The 22925-nt window shown below is 44.6% G+C and overlaps 2 protein-coding genes across 8 annotated transcripts in view; both read right to left on the bottom strand.

Annotated features, from left to right (window-relative positions):
• Nucleotides 1-450: 450 nt before the first annotated feature.
• On the bottom strand, nucleotides 451-2163 carry LOC135936288 (F-box only protein 44-like). Of its 3 annotated transcripts, XM_065479050.1 has the most exons (6): nucleotides 1951-2163; nucleotides 1545-1728; nucleotides 1346-1478; nucleotides 1040-1280; nucleotides 848-980; nucleotides 451-681 (listed from the first exon to the last, which is right to left on the bottom strand). In XM_065479050.1, the coding sequence occupies exons 1-6, from the start codon at nucleotides 1965-1967 to the stop codon at nucleotides 523-525; spliced, it is 867 nt and encodes a 288-aa protein (XP_065335122.1). In that variant the 5' UTR covers nucleotides 1968-2163; the 3' UTR covers nucleotides 451-522. The 3 variants fall into 3 exon arrangements, with proteins under 3 accessions (XP_065335122.1, XP_065335120.1, XP_065335121.1); XM_065479048.1 differs by having other exon boundaries at nucleotides 1346-1728; nucleotides 1951-2161; XM_065479049.1 differs by having other exon boundaries at nucleotides 1346-1671; nucleotides 1951-2159.
• A 461-nt stretch (nucleotides 2164-2624) lies between these two features.
• The window catches only part of cut (homeobox protein, cut), a 43016-nt gene continuing 22715 nt past the window's right edge, over nucleotides 2625-22925 (bottom strand). Inside the window, exons 3-13 of one of the 5 annotated variants that reach the window (XM_065480871.1) lie at nucleotides 13296-13477; nucleotides 12054-12244; nucleotides 10968-11888; nucleotides 9532-9794; nucleotides 9355-9476; nucleotides 8787-9223; nucleotides 8255-8529; nucleotides 7744-8005; nucleotides 7493-7564; nucleotides 6867-7285; nucleotides 2625-6639 (exon numbers count right to left, since the gene is read on the bottom strand). In XM_065480871.1, the coding sequence (XP_065336943.1) occupies nucleotides 5347-6639; nucleotides 6867-7285; nucleotides 7493-7564; nucleotides 7744-8005; nucleotides 8255-8529; nucleotides 8787-9223; nucleotides 9355-9476; nucleotides 9532-9794; nucleotides 10968-11888; nucleotides 12054-12244; nucleotides 13296-13477 (4437 nt within the window). In that variant the 3' untranslated portion in view covers nucleotides 2625-5346. The remainder of the gene's footprint in view (nucleotides 6640-6866; nucleotides 7286-7492; nucleotides 7565-7743; nucleotides 8006-8254; nucleotides 8530-8786; nucleotides 9224-9354; nucleotides 9477-9531; nucleotides 9795-10967; nucleotides 11889-12053; nucleotides 12245-13295; nucleotides 13478-22925) is intronic. The other 4 variants (XM_065480874.1, XM_065480873.1, XM_065480872.1 and 1 more) reach the window with 4 other exon arrangements.

The following is a 22925-nucleotide window of genomic DNA, read 5'->3' as shown; positions in this document are numbered from 1 at the left end:
TTTCTCCGAATATTTCAATGTTAAATCCGTAAAATCTTTTATGGTTTAAACTGCTTTTTAATTGGTTTGTAATATTTTTAACCTCTCCAACAATTTAAGCATTAATCAATTTAAAGAGTCCATCAAATTCCTAATTTATGTTCTTATTCTTATAATTAATGACATGGAGCATAACGGTGTAAGATGCATGAAGTACATAATATTAATAATTTTAATTTAAGTGTTCAATTATTTTTTGTTGTACTGAAGAGTCCTTCATGCTAATATGTTGAATTGAAAATTTTATGTTCATGAAATAGGGCTTCATATAGGTATAGAAGCCACAACAAGTAGGAGCGTATAATATATAAAGACGTTTTTAGCTTCGAGGAAAATGTCTATATCATTACAATCCCACTTAAATAATATATTTTGTTTGTCAGAGTCGATATAATTATAAACACTTGCTGATATGATTCACATTATGGTTATTTGTCATTTTATTGAAAATATAAAATGTTGTTTAAATTGAAAAAATCTATGTCAATATTTAGGAAGTCGAATAAAAATCCGATTCAATGCAAATTTAGGGCCTGAGAACTCCTCACTGCCCTCTCTGTATTGATCTGCAGTTTCTCTCCCAGATCGAGAAAACTTTATCAACCGGACTCCAGGACCGTAATTTTTGATTGAGATCACGACCTAGAAAAATGAGAACACCAAAGGATTTTTAAAATAGGCTTATAGCCGTATATTAGTTGTTAAATATTTGTGACCAAATAAGACATTTATGTTTCGCTGTTCTAAATTTTACATCAAATATAATATATTATTATATTGCATTTGTAAGTTAAATATTTAAACAAACCTTTCTCCAAACACCGCTGCCACAGAAAGGAGTATCAATCCGCACAAACTTTTTCGCTATATTATGGAAGGGTCTGTTGAGCAAAGTTAAAAATAACACCACGCAACTTTCAAAATCAAATCGGTTGCCTATCCTAAAAATACCAAAAATACAGGGAATTACGAAAAATAATGAAAAAGAATAAGTCTTAACCATATTTCACAGACGATCGTTGGCTGAATTTGGTCCATCATCTCATCACTGATTCTGTTGTGGGCCAAATATATGCTCTGTGATTGGATACAACCTTGTCCCCAAGACGCAACCACTGTCAGATCACTCATTGAAGTGAGTCCACAGCGATAGAGAATGTGCTTCGGAATATCAGAGGTAGTGCCACTGGATGGTGTTTCTAATCTAAAGTATCCTGCATCACTCCAATGAGGAATGACACCTGCAGTGAAATTAGTTATATTAAAAATCATTCAACTTTTAGTTTATATAATAAAGCAGTTTTACATTTTTGCTCTCTGCTGTCGACCAGTTGAAAGTTATTTGAAGGTCTCAAAATACTGAACCCGGTTCTTTCAGGACGGAAATAAGGATTTTTCAGCAAATTTTTATCGACCGACTTTTTCAATTTCTTTTGCAGCTGTTGGTCCACGTGCTTGATTTTGTCGTAATGCAGGAAGTAAGGAATTATAATTTTTCTTCTTACGGCTAGTCGATCAATTGTTTCGTTCCATATTTTGCACACTCTGCGGCAGTGAAGTAACGAGTTCGTGTCTTCCAATTGGCAGAAAATATATTCCAAGACCTCCACGGGGAGAGTTTTTACTTTTTTCCTGCAAATAAAATTTCTTGTTTGTTGATAGTCGTCAGCATAAAATTGTTGAAAGGCCCTGAAATAAAAACCTTTTGGAAAATTAGCTTCATCTTCTCATTTTTGCCTTTCAGTTAAAGTGCCTGCTCAAAAATCCCGCTTATAATATTAAAATTAAATTTAGCCATCGCGCAGATCGCGCACCTCTTATACACGAATGCTTTTTTAACTGTCAATTTATTATACTCCAGCAATCTATTCAGTTCGATTAAAGTATGATAATGATAAAAACTTAGTTTACCTCTTAAAACTGAACATGATAGCAACGTAATGTGATCTTGATTTACTCCACACTCTGTACTTGATTATTTTCAAAGATATTTTTGTTTAGAACAGAGTAACAAACAGCTACTTCCTATTTCTGAAATCTGACTGTTGTAGGGTCTCTAGCAGTCAAAACATAAAAGTAGCAGCAACAGTGGCGTCAGGATGTTGTGGCGTTGTAGCAGAGCAAGGCGATTGGGATTTCCCCCTGCAGTTCTCCGCACGCACCAAGTTGAGAGTCATCTCAAGGTTGGTTAACAAAAATTAAGCTCTTAGTGCCATCTGCAGACTCAGCGGACTACCAAGATTTTTTCTTTGCCAAATTAACAATTCGCAAAACTGATTAGTCTACATTTTTATAAAATTTATTTAAAACCGCGAAAAATACGAAATGTATCGCGGAAATATTTAATCAGTAAGTTCGAAGATGCGTTAATATAGATAGAAGGAAAAATGTATTATTTAAATTCCGTTGTTATCTAATTGATGTATGTTGTTTATTACATAAAAAAGGAAATTTTGCGGTGCCATTGTGAATTTTCAAATGTTTTTTAGTGTCAAGAGTTTTACAAATAATCTTCAGTCTACGCAGTGATCCAATAAATTTATAAGATGAAATATATAGGAGAATTTTAAGAGAAACTAGACAGGTTTTATTATTAAGAATCAAGATTTATTGGTGATTTTGTTACCATTTGATAATTACAAGAGGAAGAAATGTATTTTATATAATAAGGTTAGAGGGACATTTTTCATCTAGAGCGTGTACGTCGTGTGTGCTTTCAATTCACATAATTCTTCTTTGATGCAACATATTATTTTATCAGTCAACATTTTTAATTCCCTCTGAGATCTTCTTTCATTGTGTTTTACATCATTTTTCGCGAGTGTGTTTTTGTCCAAAAATCAATAATAAAAAAGAAAACCGTGAATCGTGAGATTCCACGACCCCCAATTTTTGCACAAACAAAACGAATCAGCAAAAGTAACAAACAATCGCTGGATTTCATATTACACCATTTTTGCGGAGATATTTTGTAACTATTTTTCGTAACATGTTGCTCTTGTCTCTGCGCCGGAGAGGAGAACAAATAACTCTCGTCCCCGTGAGTGAGTGTAATTTTGCTCAAATATTTTGTCACCATCATTAAAAATGTTGTTTGCGGTAATGATATGATTATTTTTGAATTGTTATCTTATGTACACATTTTCTCACTTAAGTAATAAATATTGATATCTCCTTTTGTCATTATATAATTAATACAATTCTTACTTCACTACGCTCTTCGGTAACTGGCTCCAGTATTTCACTTTTTTAACGCAAGTAATCGCGCGTGTGTGTGATTCTTCATTTTTTGCTTCCTATTCAGAAATGCAGAGAGAAAACGAGTTTGCTTTCATCATAATCCTTACGCTTAAAGTTCAACAAAAAAATCAATCAACATGTTTAGCTCTCGTCTGCTCACAATTATTTTAATAATATAGAAAGAGAATCAATCGTTTTCACGCTTTGTTTTCTTCACAGTGCTCGCTTCTTAATGCGTATTCTTTACAAATTCAACAAGGGACAAACAATCACAATTATATTTATACGCGTAAGCAATTAAATTATCGTGTCTGCGCGTGTGTGTATCCTTAATGAACATCCACATTTCGGGCAAGAGTGGTCTCTTACCATTTTACGGGGGGCAGGGGGTGCGCGTGGGGCAGTTTTCGTCCTGTCTTTGTGTGAGTAGGTTCATTCAATAATGTCGGTCGGACCGATGAATGCTCGCGAGTTGAAATCGTCCGTGAGAATTCCGTCTTGTCCGGCGGTGCGTTCGCGTACGTGTGTGCAAGAATAATCCATATTTTTTGTATTTTTCGTTTTAATTAGCTATCACTGCGGTTGTACACATTACACGAGTGAGAAGGAGTGATGTGTGTGTGTGTATGACATTCAAATTCGCGCTCGTCAACAAATTTGGATAAAAAGACTCGATCCGCATTCACCCTCACACCGAATTCAATAATTTAAACAGCTACTAAATGTATATAATGCTGACTTCTTTCGAGTTTGTGTTTTCAAGTGTCTGCGTCTGTTTGCGTATGTGAAAATTACGTTCTACAGATTGCGGGCAGGGTTCCTTTTACAAAAGGCAGGCCATTTGCTTAAGTAGACAATGCGCCTTTTTGGAAGCTCTTTGATTCAAAGAACTCCGTTCCTAATTCTCGAATAGAAAAATCAGTTGGTTTTTCCCGAAAAAAGGAGAGAGGGAACTTAAAAATTACGAGTGGTATCACTATTTTTTAACCTCAATAAGTGACTGCCTTTGGCGTGACTCGTGCGTGAACTCTATGTAAAAAATCGTTCGTTGAGTTGGAAAAATTAAAACTGAAAGACTATTCTTATGTTTCTCCTGGCTAGGAGGCGCGTATAAAATACGATAATAAACAAAAAAGTTAATATAAAAATTATACAGAAATGCATCAAATCGAATCAAAGGCCGAGAGACTAGAAGCAAAATGCTCTTGTGAAAACTCGTTACGAATAGTAAAAACAGTATTTAATCATCAGCAAGGGTGAGAGTCACTAGCAGCTTGGAAAACGCGTTTCAATCAACTGATAGTGAGATTACCAACTAATTCATAGATCGCAATAGTTAAATAATAATTATAATCAATTAAAATTGGTATGATATATCACATATTTACAATGATACACTGACGATTCAATAACAACAGGTATTGGGTAAACTCAAAAACTCGATAATTATCCAGTATAGAATGAAAAAGTATAGTGTACATGTGTATTTGTTTATGTGTGCTGTCGGCTGTTCGTAGCCGGTGCGTGTGCGCGGCGTCGGCAGCTCGCTGAGTGCACTAGCTAGTTTTAAAAAAATTTTAATAAAAGATAACTAAAATGGGCTGCCGAACTTATTAAAAATCTATCACATCCCTAATGTAATCAACTCAGCTTTGCAAGTCACTCCCCGATTAAGTAATTGAATCAAAATTTATAATTTACGCTATACAAACAGTCTTGGACTATTAAATCTTAAAACTTAGTGAATACGTCATTTAATTTATATGTTGTAATATGCGTTTCTGGGAAAAATCATCATGAGAGGGAAGATGAGATTACGCGCACGCGATCTTTAAGAATACTAAGAGAGAACACTTTTCTGCTTCTTCCGCTTCAAAATTCACCTCTCTCGATAGTGATACTGGCTCTTTAGGTAGAAAAAGGGACTTTTGCTTTTAAATCGCGACGAGACACTGCGTTTAGGTAAAACAACGACCATGCACTTTGTTTATACATATCAGTTCGATTCGTTGCTGATTGCACGTTTTGCGTGTCTTAAGTAAAATTCATTCGCATCACGAGTTGAGCTTAGAAGTCCCAGTCGTCGCTCGCGGCGCCGCCGTTGTCCACCTTAGCGCTGCGCTGCTTGTCCTGCTCGATTTTCTGCTCCCAGTCCTCGTCATCGTCTGACTGGCGGGCTTGCTCTGCGCTCGTTACGTTCAGCTCGAGTTTGGTCTGCTCGGCGGGCTCGTCGTCATCCTTGTCGGCGAGCGCGGCGCCCTTGTCCGCCTGTCCGGCGGCTGTGGGCTCCACGCGGACGGTCTCATCGTCCACGTCCTCGCTCCTCCGCCGCAGCGAGTCAAAGTTGTTGCCCTGCATCACGCAGACGCCGTTGATGATGGCTGGCGGCGAGTCCTTCGTCTCGTCTTTTTCCTTCTCGTCCGCCTGCCACTCGGGGTTAACCCACTGTGGAGCTGCCGGCTTCCGTCTCGAGGAGCGGGCTGGCGCCGCCGCGGGTGCCGCCGGCTGCTCGGTCTTGCGGAAGTCGTCGTTAGAATCCATGTCCGAATCGTCGCCAGACTCATCATCGTCAGAGTCCTTCTTCAGCGAGGTCATGCTCAGGTCGAGGCAGGACAGCTGCTCACGCATGGCCGCGGCCATCATGAGGTGCGGCGGCGCCAGCGGTGGGATTTGCGGAATGGAGGCGGCCGCTGGGCTCACCATGGCCGCCACTGACGGGTTGAAGAAGGGGAAGGGCGGCATGGCGCCGCCACCCCGCTCCTTGTGGATCTCGGCCAGGCGCTGTGTGAGCAGCAGGCGGAAGTGGCCCGGGTCAAAGCTGCTCGACGAGTTGCTTGAGAGCGCATTGGGCGGCGACGCGTCGTTGTTGTTGTGCGGGATGGTCTGCTTCAAGCGCATGCGGTGATTGTGGAACCAGTTGGTGATGGTGCGTGCCGCCAGGTTCAGCTCAGACGCGAGGAACTCGATGGTGGCCATGTTGGGGTAGGGGTCGAGCGCGAACGCCAGCCGTAGCGCCTCCTTCTGCTCCTCGGAGAAGAGCACGCGCTGTTTCTTGGCCGACGGCGGCCCAGGGCTGCCATCGTTCATGTGGTAAAAGTCTGCCGTGTCGTTGGACGACGTGTCACTGCTGTTGTCGGCAGGGCCATTGTTGCCTGTGGTGGTGCGGCGCCGCTTGTTGGCCTCGCGCCGCTCGCTCTTCATCTGCTGCAGCCGCTCCACGTTGTTCGGGTCGGTCAGCCATAACTGCATGCGGATGAAAGGCTCGCGGCCCTTGATGCTCAGCATGTGCCATGGCTTCGGTTTGGACAGCAGCTCGCTTACCGAGCCCTGCGACAGGCCGAGCACTACTTCGCCGAAAATCTGCAAAAAAATTAGGCATTCGGATTAGATTCATCATCTCTCTCAGGGGGATTTTTTTTTAGAAAACTTTCACTTGACTGGGGACTCAAATGTATGCAACATGCGAAACATTTACGCTTAACGTATTGCCTATGTTGATGATGAAGGTGATGAAACATAATCAATTTTTAGTTTAATGCATTATTTAGTTTCATCTTTTCAGATTGACAACTTTTTCATTTTCTCACCTTTTGTCCAATATTATTTGCAAGCAGCGCCTCCTTAATCCTGGTGGTAATCAACTGCGTGTCCAGGTCCTGCGTGAGGGCGGCCATCTCGTACACACTGGGTTGCTGCATTGCCGCGGCAGCAGCGGCCATCGCCCTCGGCATGTTACCAGCTGGCGAGTGCTTCTTGAGCAACGAGGCGGCCGAACTGGGCGAGTCGGGGGTCATCGGGGGGCTACCAGGGTGCCTGAGAAGGCCGGGAGACGGCGTGGGCGGCGTCTGCATTGGGGGCGGCAGAGAGGGGGTGGAGGTTGGAGTGGACTGTGCGGAGGGTGGCGCCAGGCTGGGCAACAGGGCCATTGGGTTTCCCAGGGCGGCAGCGGCTGACTCCATCGCTTTCGCCATCTGCTCGGGCAACTTTGGCGTTTTTGATGCAGGTGCTGCAAAGGGAATTCGGAAAGTTTAATTTTAGGCCAGTTGTGTGTGAGCAGAATTTTAACTTCAATAAGCCACTAAAAGAGCTATAAAATTAGCCAAGGCCTGCTAGTGTTAGCGACATAATTTAGCTTGGTTGAAAAGCAAAATTACATGGCATGCGTGTTAAAAGGTGAGCCGCTGTATCTAGATAAAAGTAAGAATTTATTCACATTTCATGCTGGCCTTGGGATGGAAGTGATCTCTGTCTCTGTGGATTCCAAAGTTCATTGGTTCGAATCCAGCTATGGACATACAAAATAACACACCATTGGTTAAACCTCAAACTAAACCACACCAAAAAGTATGATATTTGCAGCAGAAAGTGATTAGTAAACCAATCAACACTAGAGAAGGTGCATGCGTCAACTGCATTGGAAATCTAATGCAAAATCCAGCCCAAAAGTATTTTCTTTACACTTACGTGGGTTGATGGAGCCGTAGCCGCCAGTCCTCATGAGTTTTTCTGGGGCGATTTTGTATTGCGACGCGACCAGCTTGTGCACAGCATTCTCATCTTCCAAGAACATTTTCATACGGATGAACGGCTCGCGTCCCTTTTGTGTGAGCATATGCCACGGCTTGGGCCGCGCCAGAAGGTCCGACACAGAACCCTGAGATAGTCCGAGGACTGATTCGCCAAACAGGCGCTGACTGATGGAGTATTGACTAAGTTGCTCCTTCACCTATAGGCAAGAAGAGGAAAGTGAGCAATATACTTTCAAAACGATAAGTTTAAAACATAAAATAATTGAAACATCAAGATATAAAATAAAAACTGATGGTGTTGACACAGTTTTCGGAACAATTTTTTATGCAAATTTGACCGTCCTATAAAAAGTGGCATTGAGTAGAACTGCACCATTACCATTGGTAACCAAAACGCAAACGCAAAACTAAGGTTGATGTAGCATGCCATTTATTATGTCTCTCACCAACAAACGTACCTTCTTGACAATGTCTTCGGTGTTGAGGTTGTTGAACTGGTCGAACTGCTGCTGCGTGATGGGCGGCAGTACGGCCTTCAGGGGTCGCTGGGCCGGCGAGTGGTGGGACGGCGTATTGGGCGTCGAGATGAGCGAGTTGGTGATTGAGGCCATCCGCTGCAGGGGACTAGCCGAGGACGTGGCGAAGTCCTCAGGGCCTGTGGGTGGCAAGATGGAATTCAGTGGACTGGGGGCTGTGGAAGAACCACTGCTGGCTTGGCTGCCTGCACACACAACCACAGCCACCCACCAGTTATTAGTACGGTGCAATGGAAACAGTGCGAGTAAGTATTGGAGATGATAGGAAGCAGTTAAATATTGTATTTTTACATTGAGCAGACAGGAATTTCAGCTGTCGAGTGCTGCCAATTCCAATCTACTTTGTGTTTAGTAAAACTAAGGCTATATTCCAAACCAATAAATAAATAAATAAATATTCTAATCTAATATTCAAAACCAAAAGTGGAAAGTCACTACTTACTCGGCTCTGTCTTTGGTCTGACAAGGGAGAAGGCGCTGCCGGCGTGCCTCAGCGCGTCAGCCACGGCCGCTTCAGTGGCCGCCGTCAACTCCTTACTGACTGAGCCCTTGTCGTCGACATCAGACAGCGGACCGTTGTGGCTGCTGCTGCTCGAGTGGTGAGGTGAGTGCTTCATGTCTCTGGCGCTGGAAGGGCGTTCTTTGGGCAGCGAGAGGTCTTGCACGCCTCCGCCAACACCTGCGCCGCCGCCGTTCAGCATCGGCATTTGGGGGTGGAGGCCGAGCAGGCCAGGAGGGATATTTCCGCCCTGAAGGGCGTTGTGGTTCAACTTGGCCAGCTCGCGGTGATACGCGTCCAGAGCCATGCGGATTTCATCGTGAGTGCGATCCATGCCACCAGCAGGGCCGGCCGGACCAAAGAAATGAGGAAACAGCAGACTGTAATCACAAGAAATTTTTTTATGAATTTTTTATATTATGTATTATTTGCAAAAGCAAAGTCAATACAGAGTAATTAAAAAAAGTACAACCATACTTTTACTAAGCAATAAATTAAAAATTAATTTTACCTAGGGAAATGCTGTCCGGGTCCACCCTGTCCGGCGCCGCCTTGAGCTGCTCTCAGAGAGTCCTCAAGTCTGCGGCCCATCAGTTTAGCCAGCTCTTCTTGGTAGATCCTGGCAACCTTTTCCTGAAAAGCGATCGGGGTAAGCGACGCACATAAAGGTTGGAGGTCTTTGGCTTACCTGTGCCGAAGCAGGTGAGCGACTATCAGTGCTGCGCGCATCCTCTTGCTGAGCGGCCGCGGCCGCTGCGGCGACGGCCGCCGCCAGGTTGGCCTGCACCCCGGGCGGGGCCCCTGCGAGGGGACCCTTCATGGCCTGGCTGGCCTCGCTGAGAATGTGCGCGATCCGTTCCTCGGCTATCTGTTCATCGGGTCGGCCGCCGAACGGGGGAAGATTTGGCGCGCCTTCCTTGCCTGTAAGCCATTGCTTACGTGAGATTTCCCCTAAGACATTGCATCGAATGTGGTGAGGCAGGCTGGATGAGAGGCTGCTCTTTGATGCACGAGAAGCCTTTATTTTTTTTTAATTTTAAAATTTAAATCTATCCAATGGGTAGGAAATGGCCAGCAGACCGGCTAAACAGATCAACCTGGCAGTTTTATTCTTTCCAAACACAATATATTTGAGTATTCAGAAACCTGCGAGTTCAACCTGTTACTAAGCCTGTGGCATGCGTACCCTAGCTTCTCTTTGACCATTCACAAATTATAAAGCAAATCGGAAACGGAAAATTCTAGTAGTCTGTTGTATGTATACTAATTATGATCGGTCTGAAAATTTCGTTATTGTTCCCTCTCCACCCTCTTCCTCTACGAGTGTGAAACGGACGCACCGGAGCGTAAGAAAAAAGCGATCGGCTGGGAAGGGGCCGCCGATACACATTGAAAGGTACGTGTGCAGGCCTAACAGGTGTCTGACGGCGTTTCTTAAGCAATGACGTTTCAAAAGCACAGAGAGTCGCCACAATGCGGGCTCTCGATGAAAAGTAACATTATTATTACTATTATTTAACGACGGGGAGCAGGAAAGGGAATAAAGAAGGGAAATCGAGTTGGAAGAGCCGCAGACGTCTGTTCACTAAAGCACGCCTGCCCGACTGACTGACTTAACAGCCGACTATCAGACTCGCGGATCTTTTGCCAGCAGCAATTGCTGGTTTACATCATCGGTGCCGTGCTCTTTGATGAATAACTAACTAATAACGCGCCTGCACTTTTTAGTCGCACTTGAATGCGTTCCAAATTAAGCAAACGGGAAAAGCCACAGAGCCGAGAGCCCAGTCTGCGATTGTGCTAACACACAATGACCACGGCGGATATTGAATCGACTTTCCTCTGATTGAGCAGCGCGCGTGAATCAAAACAGCTTGATTCGCAACAGATCGAGAGAAGAAATAATGCATTGTAATTTATTTTTCTTATTTCAAATGCTTTTAGTATAGTTCAATGATTCTAAAGAGATGATTTCGCGAGTCTTAGAATTTGAAAGCTGATTAATGCATTTGGTGGAATTGTATTAGCTCTAAAATCTGCTTTGAATATTGCCGAATCACCGGCAGTAAGAAACACACGAAATTTTCAGACCCAGCTCAATGAAAAACGTGTATCTTCGCTTACCTTTCTTGGGTATGAGCGACTTGAGCAGCATGACAGCTCCCTCGTCGCACGCCCACGCGTGCATTTTCCTGTATGAGTCGCGGCCCTTCTCTGTCAGCTTGTCCCAGGGCTTTGGCTTGGACAGCAGCTCACTGACGGTGCCTTGCGACAGTCCGAGCACGTATTTTGCAAACAGCCGCTGGCCGATATTGTGGATGGAGAGCAGCTCGCGGACGCGTCTCGCGATGTGCATCGTGTCCAAATTTTGGTTAGCGTACTGGTCCATGTTGTAGCGCAGCATCTCCTGCAGACGTGCCTCCATGGGGTCGCCCTTGGGGATGAGGGACTCCCCCAGGCCGAGTCTGTCATCGAAGCGGAATGGGCCTCGCTCGTCAAAACGGAAAGGACTCGACTTGGGGGGCTCCGAGGGCATTATGGCGCCCGCCACTGAGGTGGGTGGGTTCAGAAGACCAGGGGGGCCGTTAGGACTATTCATGCCGCTGCCCTGCGAGTGGTCGACTGACGGGGACTTGGGCGCCCCATTCATCAGCATGTGCTGCTGCAGGGCCGCCTGGTGCTGCTGCAGCATTTGCTGCATCGAAGGCGTGGAGGGCGCTGGCGGGGGCGAGCAAGAGGCCCGTGGGCCCTTGATGGACTCCGCCTCGGGCGTAGAGGGTGGTGACGGCCTCTGCTCGTTCAACGGCGACCGCTCGGCCTCCTGCGGTTGCTGCTGCTGTTGCGACTGAGACTGCGTTTGCGAGGCGGGCAGGCTGCTCGCCGCGTTCTGACTTAGAATGGTGCGTTCGAGGGAGCGGCGCCAGTTGGCCACAATCTCCTCGCCGAGAAAAGATCCAAAGGTTTCAACCGTTTGCAGGCCGGGAGGAAACAGTGAGGCCGCCGCGGCTGCCACGGATGGTGTTGAGGGTGTTGTTGAGCCACCACCTGAAATTAAACAGTATATTTTAGCAACATATGAAATTTGTCTTGTTTTTCTTCTTAGTTTTGAAGACAATTTTCGTTTTTTTAACACATATCCATCTCAAAAATACAAATTGCACATGAATTTTTTTTCAGCATAAATTTGTTTTGCCTAGCTGGTTAACTGACCTGTTTGTGTTCGCTCCTCAGTGACTGACGGCTGGGGAGTGGCGGTGGTCCTGGTGGCCAGAGCAGAGGCCGCCTCGTTCAGCATCTCGAGGGCCTTGACGGACGGCGTGCCCAAGGAGGCGGCACCTCCGCTCTCAGAGGCTGCGGCCGTTGCAGCCGCGATCGCCGGCAGATCCAGCGCTCGGAGAATGCTGAAACCGAATATATGCAGACGACAAATCAGTATTTGCACTCGCTCGATATGCCTCATATTATGCGGTGTGGGTTAGTTTTCCAAGAACCAGAGCGCCGGGAGAGGCACACGGGGTTGCGTCGATTGGACGTGGCAAATTAGTATTCAATACGCTGGATAATTTTCCCAGAAGCTGTTGTTCGCCAGCGAGAGCCACAAGTTATCGGCGTTTATTGATGGAAAGCCGTGGTGGCATCTGCGTTAGGCCGACAAGTGAGAGATTTATAGGAGAGATAACTGGCGAAAGAAAGAAGAATGGACGGGAATAATAATTTTATTAATTTCTTAACACGGAACTCCCATAAAAAGAACAATAAAACGATGAGCAGCAATAATAATTTCCAGATATTATTCGACGCATTAAATATTCATTGGAATCATTGGTTTTATAGGACGCCTCGTTCGGTAAAAAATTCCCCCAAAAGCAAGTTGCTTGGCAAAAGCATTGACTGGTGGTGCAATAAAACTGGCAGGGAATCACTGGTTTCGATCAGATGTATACGGCTCCCGCCGTCATCGAGCGTTGAAAAATCATGGGCCTTCTTGTTTAGTTTTCGATGCCAGTGATCATGAACCCTGCAGGGGGCAATAATAAATTTATATTAGCCCCGCTTCTTTTAATGCGCGATCCATCGCCTTACACCGGATTGTAAGTGGTGCGCGCGCTTTTCCTTCGCTTTATTGGTTTTTACGTTTTTAATAACTTAATATTTAACGATCGAAAATATTACTAAGAACCTTGTCACCGGTATTAAAATAATTTTTAATGCATGCGTATTGCACCTGCCCAGTCGTACCACGGATAGTATGAACATAAAATAAGGTATTTGAGAATTTTGTGGCTTATCCACGCATAAAGGAGTTAGAATGAGTTTGACCAACTAAAAAATCCTACATGAAATCTTTAAAAAAATTAGCTGGGACCATTAAAGTTATTTTTTTACCAACTAAAATAATCGAGTCCAACTTTTGTTTTTGCTGCCGATAACTTTTCAGTACATTCAGCTCACCTGAGTTCCCTCTTGAGATCATCATAGTCCTTCTGTGCGTCGAGGCGCGCTTCGAGCCTTGCGATGCGCTGCGACCTCTGTTCCAACTGCTCCTCGAGGCGGGCCACCTGCGCCGCCGTACTGTCCTGGGCCCTTCCGAGCGCCGTCTGTAACCTTTGAATGTCTTCACTCAACTGTGAGATCTGCAAACAAAAGGAGAACACATCAGCTTGATGGATCGGTGTGTAATTACGTTGGTTCGTTCGTTTTTTCGCCGTGGCTAATAAAGTGGTGGTGCGCGCCGATTTCAATATCAGAAAGCGGATAAAATATTGTCGGAATGAGTGAGAGGCGCCGGGGAAAGAAAAATTATCGGCACGAAAACGCGCAGCAGCGCGCATAATAATAAACCAAGCCGCCTTTCTGGACACACAGCACACACACACGTATCGTGCCCTTGTTCTCATCTATAACAGAATTTGATCGAATCTCGTTTCCTATATGTAGAAATAAAATAAAATGCTGCTCCACACAAACATTTCGGGCATAGGCCACACCGACAGTCAAGTGAATAAATTTCTTCGAGTTGTTCTCTCTGATTCGATTTCCTCAAGGGGCCTGCCAGAAAAAATGCTTGATGGGTATAAAAAAGCTGAAACACCTTTCTTGTGAGTGTGTGCCTGTACAAAAGCGTGTGATTCCTATTCACATCATTCGATTCAATAGCTCGGCTACAATATAAATTTTGTATTATAGAAATAAATACACTTTGCGTGATCGAAAAGCGGCGCGGGGAATTTTCGTATAAAAAAATGATCGCATGTTAAAGACAGGTGCGGGAGAAGAGAACGCGAGGCGGAGAAGCAGCAGAGAGAAAGAGAGAGAGAGAGAGAGAGAGAGAGAGAGAGAGAGAGAGAGAGAGAGAGAGAGAGATGGAAAATAAAATGTAAAAGGTTCCGAATTGATGGAATACTACCAGCGTGCCGCGTGTTATTATTCAGACACGGGGGCTGAATGGAGAGAAGGGTGCCGCATTCATTTCCTAGATAGAGAGCAGGATGTGCACTTTTGTTTCAAGATATACGCGTGTAATGATATGCAAAGCAGATAGCAGGTGGATAGCAAAAATTACACGTATTTCACACATTCGTGCTTAGGAAGAGGCTCGGAAGAAAAAATGATAAAGGGTGCGATATTGAAATTTAACCCAGATTGTATTTGCATGTGAAACAGTCGCGCATTTGCATACAGCAATTTTTCTGCCTCTTTCAGGAAATATTTTCCGTTTTTTGCTCGCGTTTTCATTCAGAACTGTAATCAAGTGTGCGCCAAGCTTTGCTCCTTTTCGATTTGGCTGATTGCGCCGGTTCCGATCCAAAAAAGGGAGAAATCAGCAGAAAGGGTTGCGCGTCTCTCATATGCATATACTTGCCCCCGCGTGCTGCTGGTGCTAATCGGCGCGCAAGCCGTGTGAGTGCGCAGCATTTGTATTATTCGACAGGAGCGGCGCATTCGAATCTTCCAACTCATTGAGTTCGCTCTCGTCGCTTATTCCCAGGTCTTAATTACTGCAATTAGCCCCGTGTGCTATGGATGTGGAGCATAAATGCTGCTGCTTTTCTTCAGCGGCATTCAATACCAACACCAGAAAGCACTCCCTCTCGCTCGCTCTCCTTCTATTATAGGAAAGGGCTTCGACAACAATGGAAAATAAATGCATTCAAGGGTGATATAAGATGGGAATATCGTGGGGCGAGACACAAGAGGATTGATCGCGAACCAACCGAGAGAACGAACGCTCTCGAGTGTCTGTGGTGTGTTTTTTCTTTCTCTCGTTCGCAAGACCGATTGTTTATTGCGTTCAGGTGCAAATGAATTGAAAAGGAGCCCTCTCCGCTCGATAGCGATGGATGGATGGACGATTATTTTGAAGGGCCATCTCGAGAGCCTCTGGGAATTTTTGTGTGCAAGAACAAAAGAGCTTGCATGATGATTTAATTGATGCTCGTTCAGCTGGTGCCGCGGAAATTCGTTGAAAAGGCCGTTTAGCCGTAGTTTTCGCAGTTCACAAATATGGCCGCGGCTTGAGAGGGAAGCAATAAAACCTCTCTTCAAACCGAACAACAGCGGCCAATTTTTATTCTTACATTGTTTCCGACTCATTAACCGTCCTAATTATGCATGCATGGCGATTCTCCAGGATCCAAATTACACAGCGTGCCGGCACAAAACATCGCTCCTTCGACACAATCCGTCCGTTAATAATGGCAGTGCACCTATAATACGTATAAGACGCTGCTTTCACGCATTACCGTTTCCGTTCGATCGATGGGGTATGCACACAACAGAAGAATAAAATTGTAACAATAAAATGCATCGATAGGTTTGGAGTGGCTCGTGTGTGCGAAAAGCTACAGCAACAGCCGGTGAACGGCTACGCCGCGGTATGCATGCATGTGTTCTGGATAATTATTCGGCCTTTGTGGCGAAGATGACGTCGCAGAACGAAATGAATTCAATAACCAGCTCTGCGCGGTGAGTTTTTTAACATTTTATACCCACAGCAAATGTGAAAATAAGGCAGCGGCGGAGAGTGAATTTGGTGAAGAATTGCTTCCGGCCGCCGGCCGTCGAATTGCTAGCTCTTTCAAAAAGAGAAATAAATTATTGTTAATGCAATAATGGTAAAATGCATGTCATTTGTGTGTCTATCATGCATGGCGGCCCAGCCAAGCAGCTAGCGTTATTATTTTATCCTGGAAAGCAGTGAACCCAAAAGGCTCTATTTTGTTTCTCTCTCTCTCTCTCTCTCTCTCTCTCTCTCTCTCTCTCTCTCTCTCTCTCTCTCTCTCTCTCTCTCTCTCTTAATTCTCTGACATGACAGCCTAATTCCAGCAACTCCAGCACTCCTCCAGCAGTCTTTTCTGTTTTCCTCTAATAAATGCCTTCTTCCTATCAAATTATTGGACAAATAAACAATGGCTGCCAAACGGTAATTTGAACATGTAGAAAGCGAATCAGAGCAGCTAGCCGGCCGCCTTATAATGACCTTTATTGGGTGGCAGAGTTGTTTAGAATGAGCAGGAAATGGAAATCCACCACTTTTACGATTCACTTTAAACTTTGGTTAGAAAAATGCATATCTTCAATTATTTAATGTTCTTAATATATGTGTATTATATTCTGGGGGAGCCACCGAGAAAATCGGCTGTAACGCGTGTTTATCCCGCAAAACACGCTTTTGATCAGCTTCTGTGAATCCGATTAATTAATTTCGCGACGCGCACCATCGAAAGAATCCGTCTCGTCAGCAGCTCGTCGTGCATGTGCGTCGCTCAAAGGGGAGACAATTAGCGAGTGACAAGTGGGAATTTCCAGCAGTATAGCACACAAAGTTGGCATCTTCCTCGCTCAAACACAAGAGAGCTCATATACGCGTACGTACGCGAGATTTTATTCGGCGCGAAATTAGTAGAGCACGACGAGACGCCCGCGTGCATTCGTTTCAAAAGAGACATGCAATACCAATTCAATTCGCCATTATTTCGACGATTTCGCCACAGGTTCTTTCTTAAAATATAATAATTTCGTCTGATCGAAATCTGCGATTAACGGGGATCTACTGCAGCTCCTTTTATTGCCTTCCATCCTCTCTCTCATCTCTCACATGCGAGCACTAATGGCACGATAGCCTAAGGTCCGCACCTGTTGTGCGCGCCAGCTCGCGCATCAAAGAAGCTTTTTTAATCACAACCCGAACCTGGTGATTTTCCGTTCTGAGCGCAGGGGTGCCGCGAAAATCGGAAGAGGGATCATTATTCTGCATTAAAAACCGACGGTGCCGGCAGGATCTAATTCAATTAACACGCGGATAAAGTTTCAATAATAAAATTTCCATACATACACTCCCCGAATGATTTACCGCTCCGAACGCCGAACGGCTTTAATAATACAGCGCCCGAGTTAGTTAAAACTGCTCTGCGTGCCGCGTATTGATTCGATATTTTACGACTCTAATTACTCTCTCTCACACAGCCTTCGCCTCCTTCCCTTCCTTGGGGAGGCTAATTTTGAGAAACTAATCAAACGCCTGCGATGTCAATAAAGTATATTTTCATTGGCGCGAAGTTTGCACCGGCACTGCGGCTCGCACACAATAAATATGTATGCGAACAGATTTCGCCGAGTTTGTTCATATATGCATACTCCATAGAGAGACCGAATCAATATTTCAAAAGTCGAGTAGCGAAGTGTGCGCTGTGTAATCTTAAAGGCAATTTTTTGGTCATTTAACGTGAATATTTTATTCTGCATTATTTTTTAACTGTCGTTGTAGTTTGAATTCTTGTAAAAGTGTTTAACAGCATTAGTGAGTTCATATTTAACAAACATTGATAACAATAACAAATTAAAAAAAAACCACGTGGCTACCCCAATCTTTGATCAATCAGCGAAATTACGCCTTTTGCCTCCCCTTTGTCAACGTTCCATGAACTGTGGGTGCACGCTTTCATGACAAACCGACTTTCACAAAAATTAAAAGCAAGATTAAATCTTGCGCAGCATTATTTTCGCCCGCGGTGCGTAAGAACAATCCATTAGGGAGCCGATAGGTGTGTGACTTTCAAGACCCTTTTTCGTTTTATTGCCATTGCGGAGGATCGATCGGCCGAGCGACCGGCCGCGTCTATCGATACAGTTCACATGCACACAGGCAATAATTATCATTTTATCAGCCGGAATTATCAATCATGGTGCGCGCGTTCGTTAATTAGCCGTGCACATTGCATTACAAAAATTCATTAATTATAAAAATGATGGCAGCCGGCCTGAATCGAACAAACGCGCAGCTCCCCCAGCCTATTTGACTATTGATATTTATCTTGTGCATAAATTAACATGCCTATTGATCACGGTAATGAACGCGCTGCCTCCCCCTCGCAGTCCGATAACAAAACTCGCAGTCGGAGCCAAATGACTCATTGACCGGTTTTTTTAAAATAATAACTGAGTTTGAGTTCGGGAAAATCACTATCTGCGACAGCCGATCGCGTCCACCGATGATGTTTTACTTGCAGGCGAGTGGAAGGACAGCTGCCCCTGCGCGCGTGTGTATTAATTATTACACTCTCGCATCCAGCAGCAGGCGGCTCCTTTGCATATGCCCACGGCTAATGAACACGAGAGAGCTTTATACGTGTTGGTGCGGTGCGGTCGGTATAGAGAGATGATTGATGCGAGAGCAGTACTGCCTGCCCAATATTGATTGCGCGAAAAACCCTTAAAACCAAAGGAATCGATCAACCCCCAGTGGTCCCCGGCGGCAACGTTTCGCCCCTAACCCTTTTTTAACACCCACCCACACCGCCCGCTATCAAACGGCGGTGTGAGTGTGCCGGCGGCCCCTTTGCTAATCTTATATACAGAGGCGGGCGGGCAGGCACGGCGGCGGTGGCGGGCGAGAGAGAGTTCTGCCGTTGACTGACTGACCAGTGCAGCATAGGAAAAGAGGGAAAACGTGTAGCGCGCTAATTATATTAGTCATGCGCAAAAAATGCGCCGCTGCCTCCGATTTTCAATCTATAATTAATCAATATCAAGGAGGGTTAATGACGTGTGCAACGGAAACTTGCTCCCTGCTTTTGAAAGAGTGCGGAGCCTGGCGTGAAAAACTGTCAAAATGGTTATTGAATTCATGCAATTTATCGAAGCTCTTCTTGGTGTAATTTCAAAATACGAGTTGATGGTCAAAATTTAAAAAAATTTCATGCATAGTATTTATCAAATCAAAATAAAATTCTCTAATCCACTGTTGAAAATTCATGCAATATAATAATGAAATAGAAAAGTAGAAGTAGCTGAGGCGACCTGAAGTTTGTCACGTAGTACTGAAATGCAATCGCATTTAAACATCAAATAATTAACTCCCAGCAACGCTAAAATACGTTTTTCTCACACTGGCATTAATTTTTTTCCGAATAAAAACTGTGGAAATTGAAAACATCAAACAGCGTAGAAGCTACGTGTCCTTTTTTGCATGTTTATCTACAGGAAGCAATATTGATAGTAAAGAGATACCTCCGTGTTCTCGTCCATTCACAAAAAGCAACATGTGCGGTGTTTAAAAAATTTAGTTCGTGAAAATTCACTCCAATCAGCCCTTCCAAGAAATTTCGTTTGATAACAAGGCATAATTATTTCCTGGCAGGCCGAAACAGCAGGCGACTATGAGTTGTGGAAGCATGTAGTGCCCAACTCTCAATCTTAGTCGCCAATAAATATATGAGGCCTGTACTTCCCAGGAGAAAATTGAGAAATCCGTGGTGCCCGCGATGGCCGCTGCTGCTCGTTTAATTTAATGTCGGCCGTTAAGCAAAAGCGAGGGCCATCGCAATAAAGAGGAGTTATTAAATTTCATAAAAATCAACTGCCTGGCTCACCTTGCCTCTTGATTATTGTCATCCAATCCCAATTAGGGAGACTCTGGCGAGCATTCATCACCGCGCGTGCCATATAGGAAAAGAATTGCGTCTCTATTTTAACTTATCTTTACGGCAGCGTGAAAATGTCAAACGAGTGCGCATAGTTTTTAATTGGTTTCTTTTGGTGCCACTGATTTCGCCGCTAAAAGTTAAACAGAACGTTGAAATGGGATGCGCGATAACAGCGGCAGATAAGACGGAACAGCATCGTCTAATGGCTGCAATTATTTTTTGGAAAGTAGCTATAGTAGCGAAATTCATTTAATCCTCAGCCAGAAGTGCGTCGGATTGCACACTGCTGATAAAATTCCATATTCGGCGGCGAGCGAAATGAAAGCTGCTGTTTGTTTATCTGCCCGAAGAGAAACAACGAAGGCATCTCAGCACACTGTGTAATTTATTGATTTATCGGTCAGCTTCTAGCATATTATTCATCATCGCACAGCAGCAGCAGTGTGATTAAGTCTTATACACACACATTCTGCCTTGCCCTCCGCCAGCGCACATTTGTGAGAGGAGAGAGAAATGTGTATTCAGAGGCGGTCGGGGGGGCTGCTGCCGATAAACCGCCAAAGCGGAGAGCCAGCATCTCAAAATCTCCCTCGATACAAAGCCAATTTAAATATGCGCCGGGAATGGAACCCGAGGAACGTCAATCAATAATATCCAACTTGCTCCTGCGACCTATGAGTGAACAATGACAAAGGGTGTGTCGATAATGTAATAATGTGCCTCACGTAAGCGAAAGTTGCCGATTTTTTTTATAATGAATTGTACTACTTGAATTTTTTTACATTTGCGAACATAAACTGCAATAGAACAATAAAGGGACGCAATTAAGCATGCTTGACTTGCAGCCCGCACAGTATTACCTCCGACTAATAAGTTATCGGTGCACGCGCCTTCCAATTTGGAGGTCTCAGCTGAGAATGGCGTCCGCCTGGATTATTAATTAGCATTAATTGGGCACCACCTTTCAAATTATTCATACTCCGGTTTTGTTCTCCCCTGCGCACATCACCCCGTCCGCCCCTCTCTATCTGGCACCGGCCGATACATATAAATTTTCTCTTTCCATACACATTCTCTCTCTTGCTTCTGACAATTAGACAGCGGTATGGCAGATGTATATGTATAGGTGCGGCGCACATATAAAGCGGTGGCGGCGGCGGATCTGCACTAGTAGTCTCACATATAAATTCGTGTGGAGTCCACCGTCTGTATTGATTAAGGGAGGAGGTGGAGGTGGTTGGTTTGAAGCCTTCAACTAACTAATACTAATACATATCCTCCAACCATCGCCCGAGCAACGCCATCCCCAGCACACATACGTACATTCGTATATGTACATTTAAACGCATATAGAAGGGAGAAAGCGGCGGCGGCGGCGGCGACGCCGAGGCCAGCAGTGAGAAAAAGGGGTTTGTAATGGTCATATCAAAGAGTTGTGTGTGTATGCGAGCGCACCCGGGATAAAAAAGTTAGTCAAAAGGGGATCGAGCGAAAAGGGAATTCATTCGAAGGGTCCACATCAGTGGAAAGAGAGAAGAGAGAGAAGCTCGGCGTATTATGCATGAGATGATCGGCCGGCGGAGGAGAAGGGCTTTTTCATTTTGGGGGAAGAAAGAGTGCGCGAAATTCGGTTATTAGCAATTCCAGCTACTCGTACTTTGAACTCAAAGGTCAGGGCTTTTCCTTTGGGACATACGCGCGTGACGGTGACGGATTTGCAACATTTAAAGTGCTTTAAATTTTGCTCAAAATTTCGCTTCTCAGGTGAAATATGTTCCTTTCATTTATGTTCCATTCAAATGTAAAAAAATTGCACTGCTTTCGAGAAACAACTTTTCAATCTGAAATCACAAGGCCGGTTTCATCCTCGCTCTGCAAGAAATGTCTCTCCGCACCTGCCTGCGGAATCCTTAGCCACGTAAATAACGCTCAATATCAATCGACAAATAAATCAGGCGCTCAGGTGTGTTTTAAACCGAAAATGACGCCTCAATTCTGCAGGAGCGGACAGGTGAATGTATATGCATATTCACTGCGGATCGATCTATAAATCTTATTCTTGTGAATTAATGCTGCGGTCGCCGGTGCTGCCGTACACGTTATCTCTGTGGCTGCGCTAATTTACGACCTCGCCGCTTTTTATTCGGGGGTATGAAAGGTTTTTTCATATTTAAAATATTAGACGTAAGCAGCAGCCATTGATAAGTGCGATAATTTACGACCGCCTGCCCACTCTGATGAAACGAAACCTGCGTTAATTTCTTATCATCCTGGCGCGAATGTGGCGAGGGGGCTCATTCGAGGGAGCAGCGCCAATGAACCACCCTTCTTGCACACTGAACGAAAATGCAGATCGTAGCAAAGTAGCATGGTAGGAAACAATCACGTTGCGCTATTAAAAACTGTTTTCTTTTCTAACTGTTGCTGAATGGAAGAATGGCTGTGCGAGCACCGTCACGGTCGACCCACCCCTTCGCTTCCCACCCTCTAGGATGGTGTTTGCCACGCACACACCAGCCGACCAACCCTCGGAAGAAGCCGCGCGCAAACACGTTTGACCGCACACCGATGCGTGAGCCGTCCCGTAATTGACGTGTGCGTGAACTTCCAAACTTGCCTGCGATTCGGCGACCTGCTAATTTGCCACCGATTAGCGATTAAGGCGGGAATAATTATCGTTTCACAGATTTCAGCCGAGCAGGAAACAGTTCAGGCTCGAAATGGAGTTTAAAGCAGCATTCAGATCGTGTGCCTACAATTAATTAAGCAGGCCAATTATTTTTTTAATCACAAAATCATTCGAGTTTATCAGATTCTTTCATTCCGTGTGCTTTGCCGCAGTTATTACGAATCGGGACTGATTAGAGCTGGCATTTGTAATCCAAAATATTTCCAGCGATGGAATTTCAGGGTCCCCGTAGGCATCTGCACTTTATAGCCCGCATGCATATCAATCTCGCTCAAGCCGAACCCCCTTCGGCGTGAGTGAAGCGATCGAAAAATAAACATATTTCTTGCGCGAATACATGCGGGCCGGAGATAAGCGTACGTATCAAAAATTAATGCAGGTACACTTGGGAGTAATTTTTGGTGTAAACTCGACGCCTCAGCGGCACGTCTCTGTTTTCCACCTCGCGGTAATGCAATACTGGATTAA

Source organism: Cloeon dipterum, chromosome 2 (genome assembly GCF_949628265.1).
Source record: "Cloeon dipterum chromosome 2, ieCloDipt1.1, whole genome shotgun sequence".
NCBI lineage: Eukaryota > Metazoa > Arthropoda > Insecta > Ephemeroptera > Baetidae > Cloeon > Cloeon dipterum.
The sequence above is the reverse complement of the archived record's forward strand: the minus strand, read 5'-3'. Positions and strand labels throughout refer to the sequence as shown.

Bases quoted from the DNA above. Each gene is read 5' to 3' on its own strand.
- LOC135936288 (XM_065479048.1), bottom strand. The intron at 981-1,039 runs GTTAAGACTTAT...TGGTATTTTTAG, and splicing joins ACGATCGTCTGTGAAATATG to GATAGGCAACCGATTTGATT. The intron at 682-847 runs GTTTGTTTAAAT...TCATTTTTCTAG, and splicing joins GCAGCGGTGTTTGGAGAAAG to GTCGTGATCTCAATCAAAAA.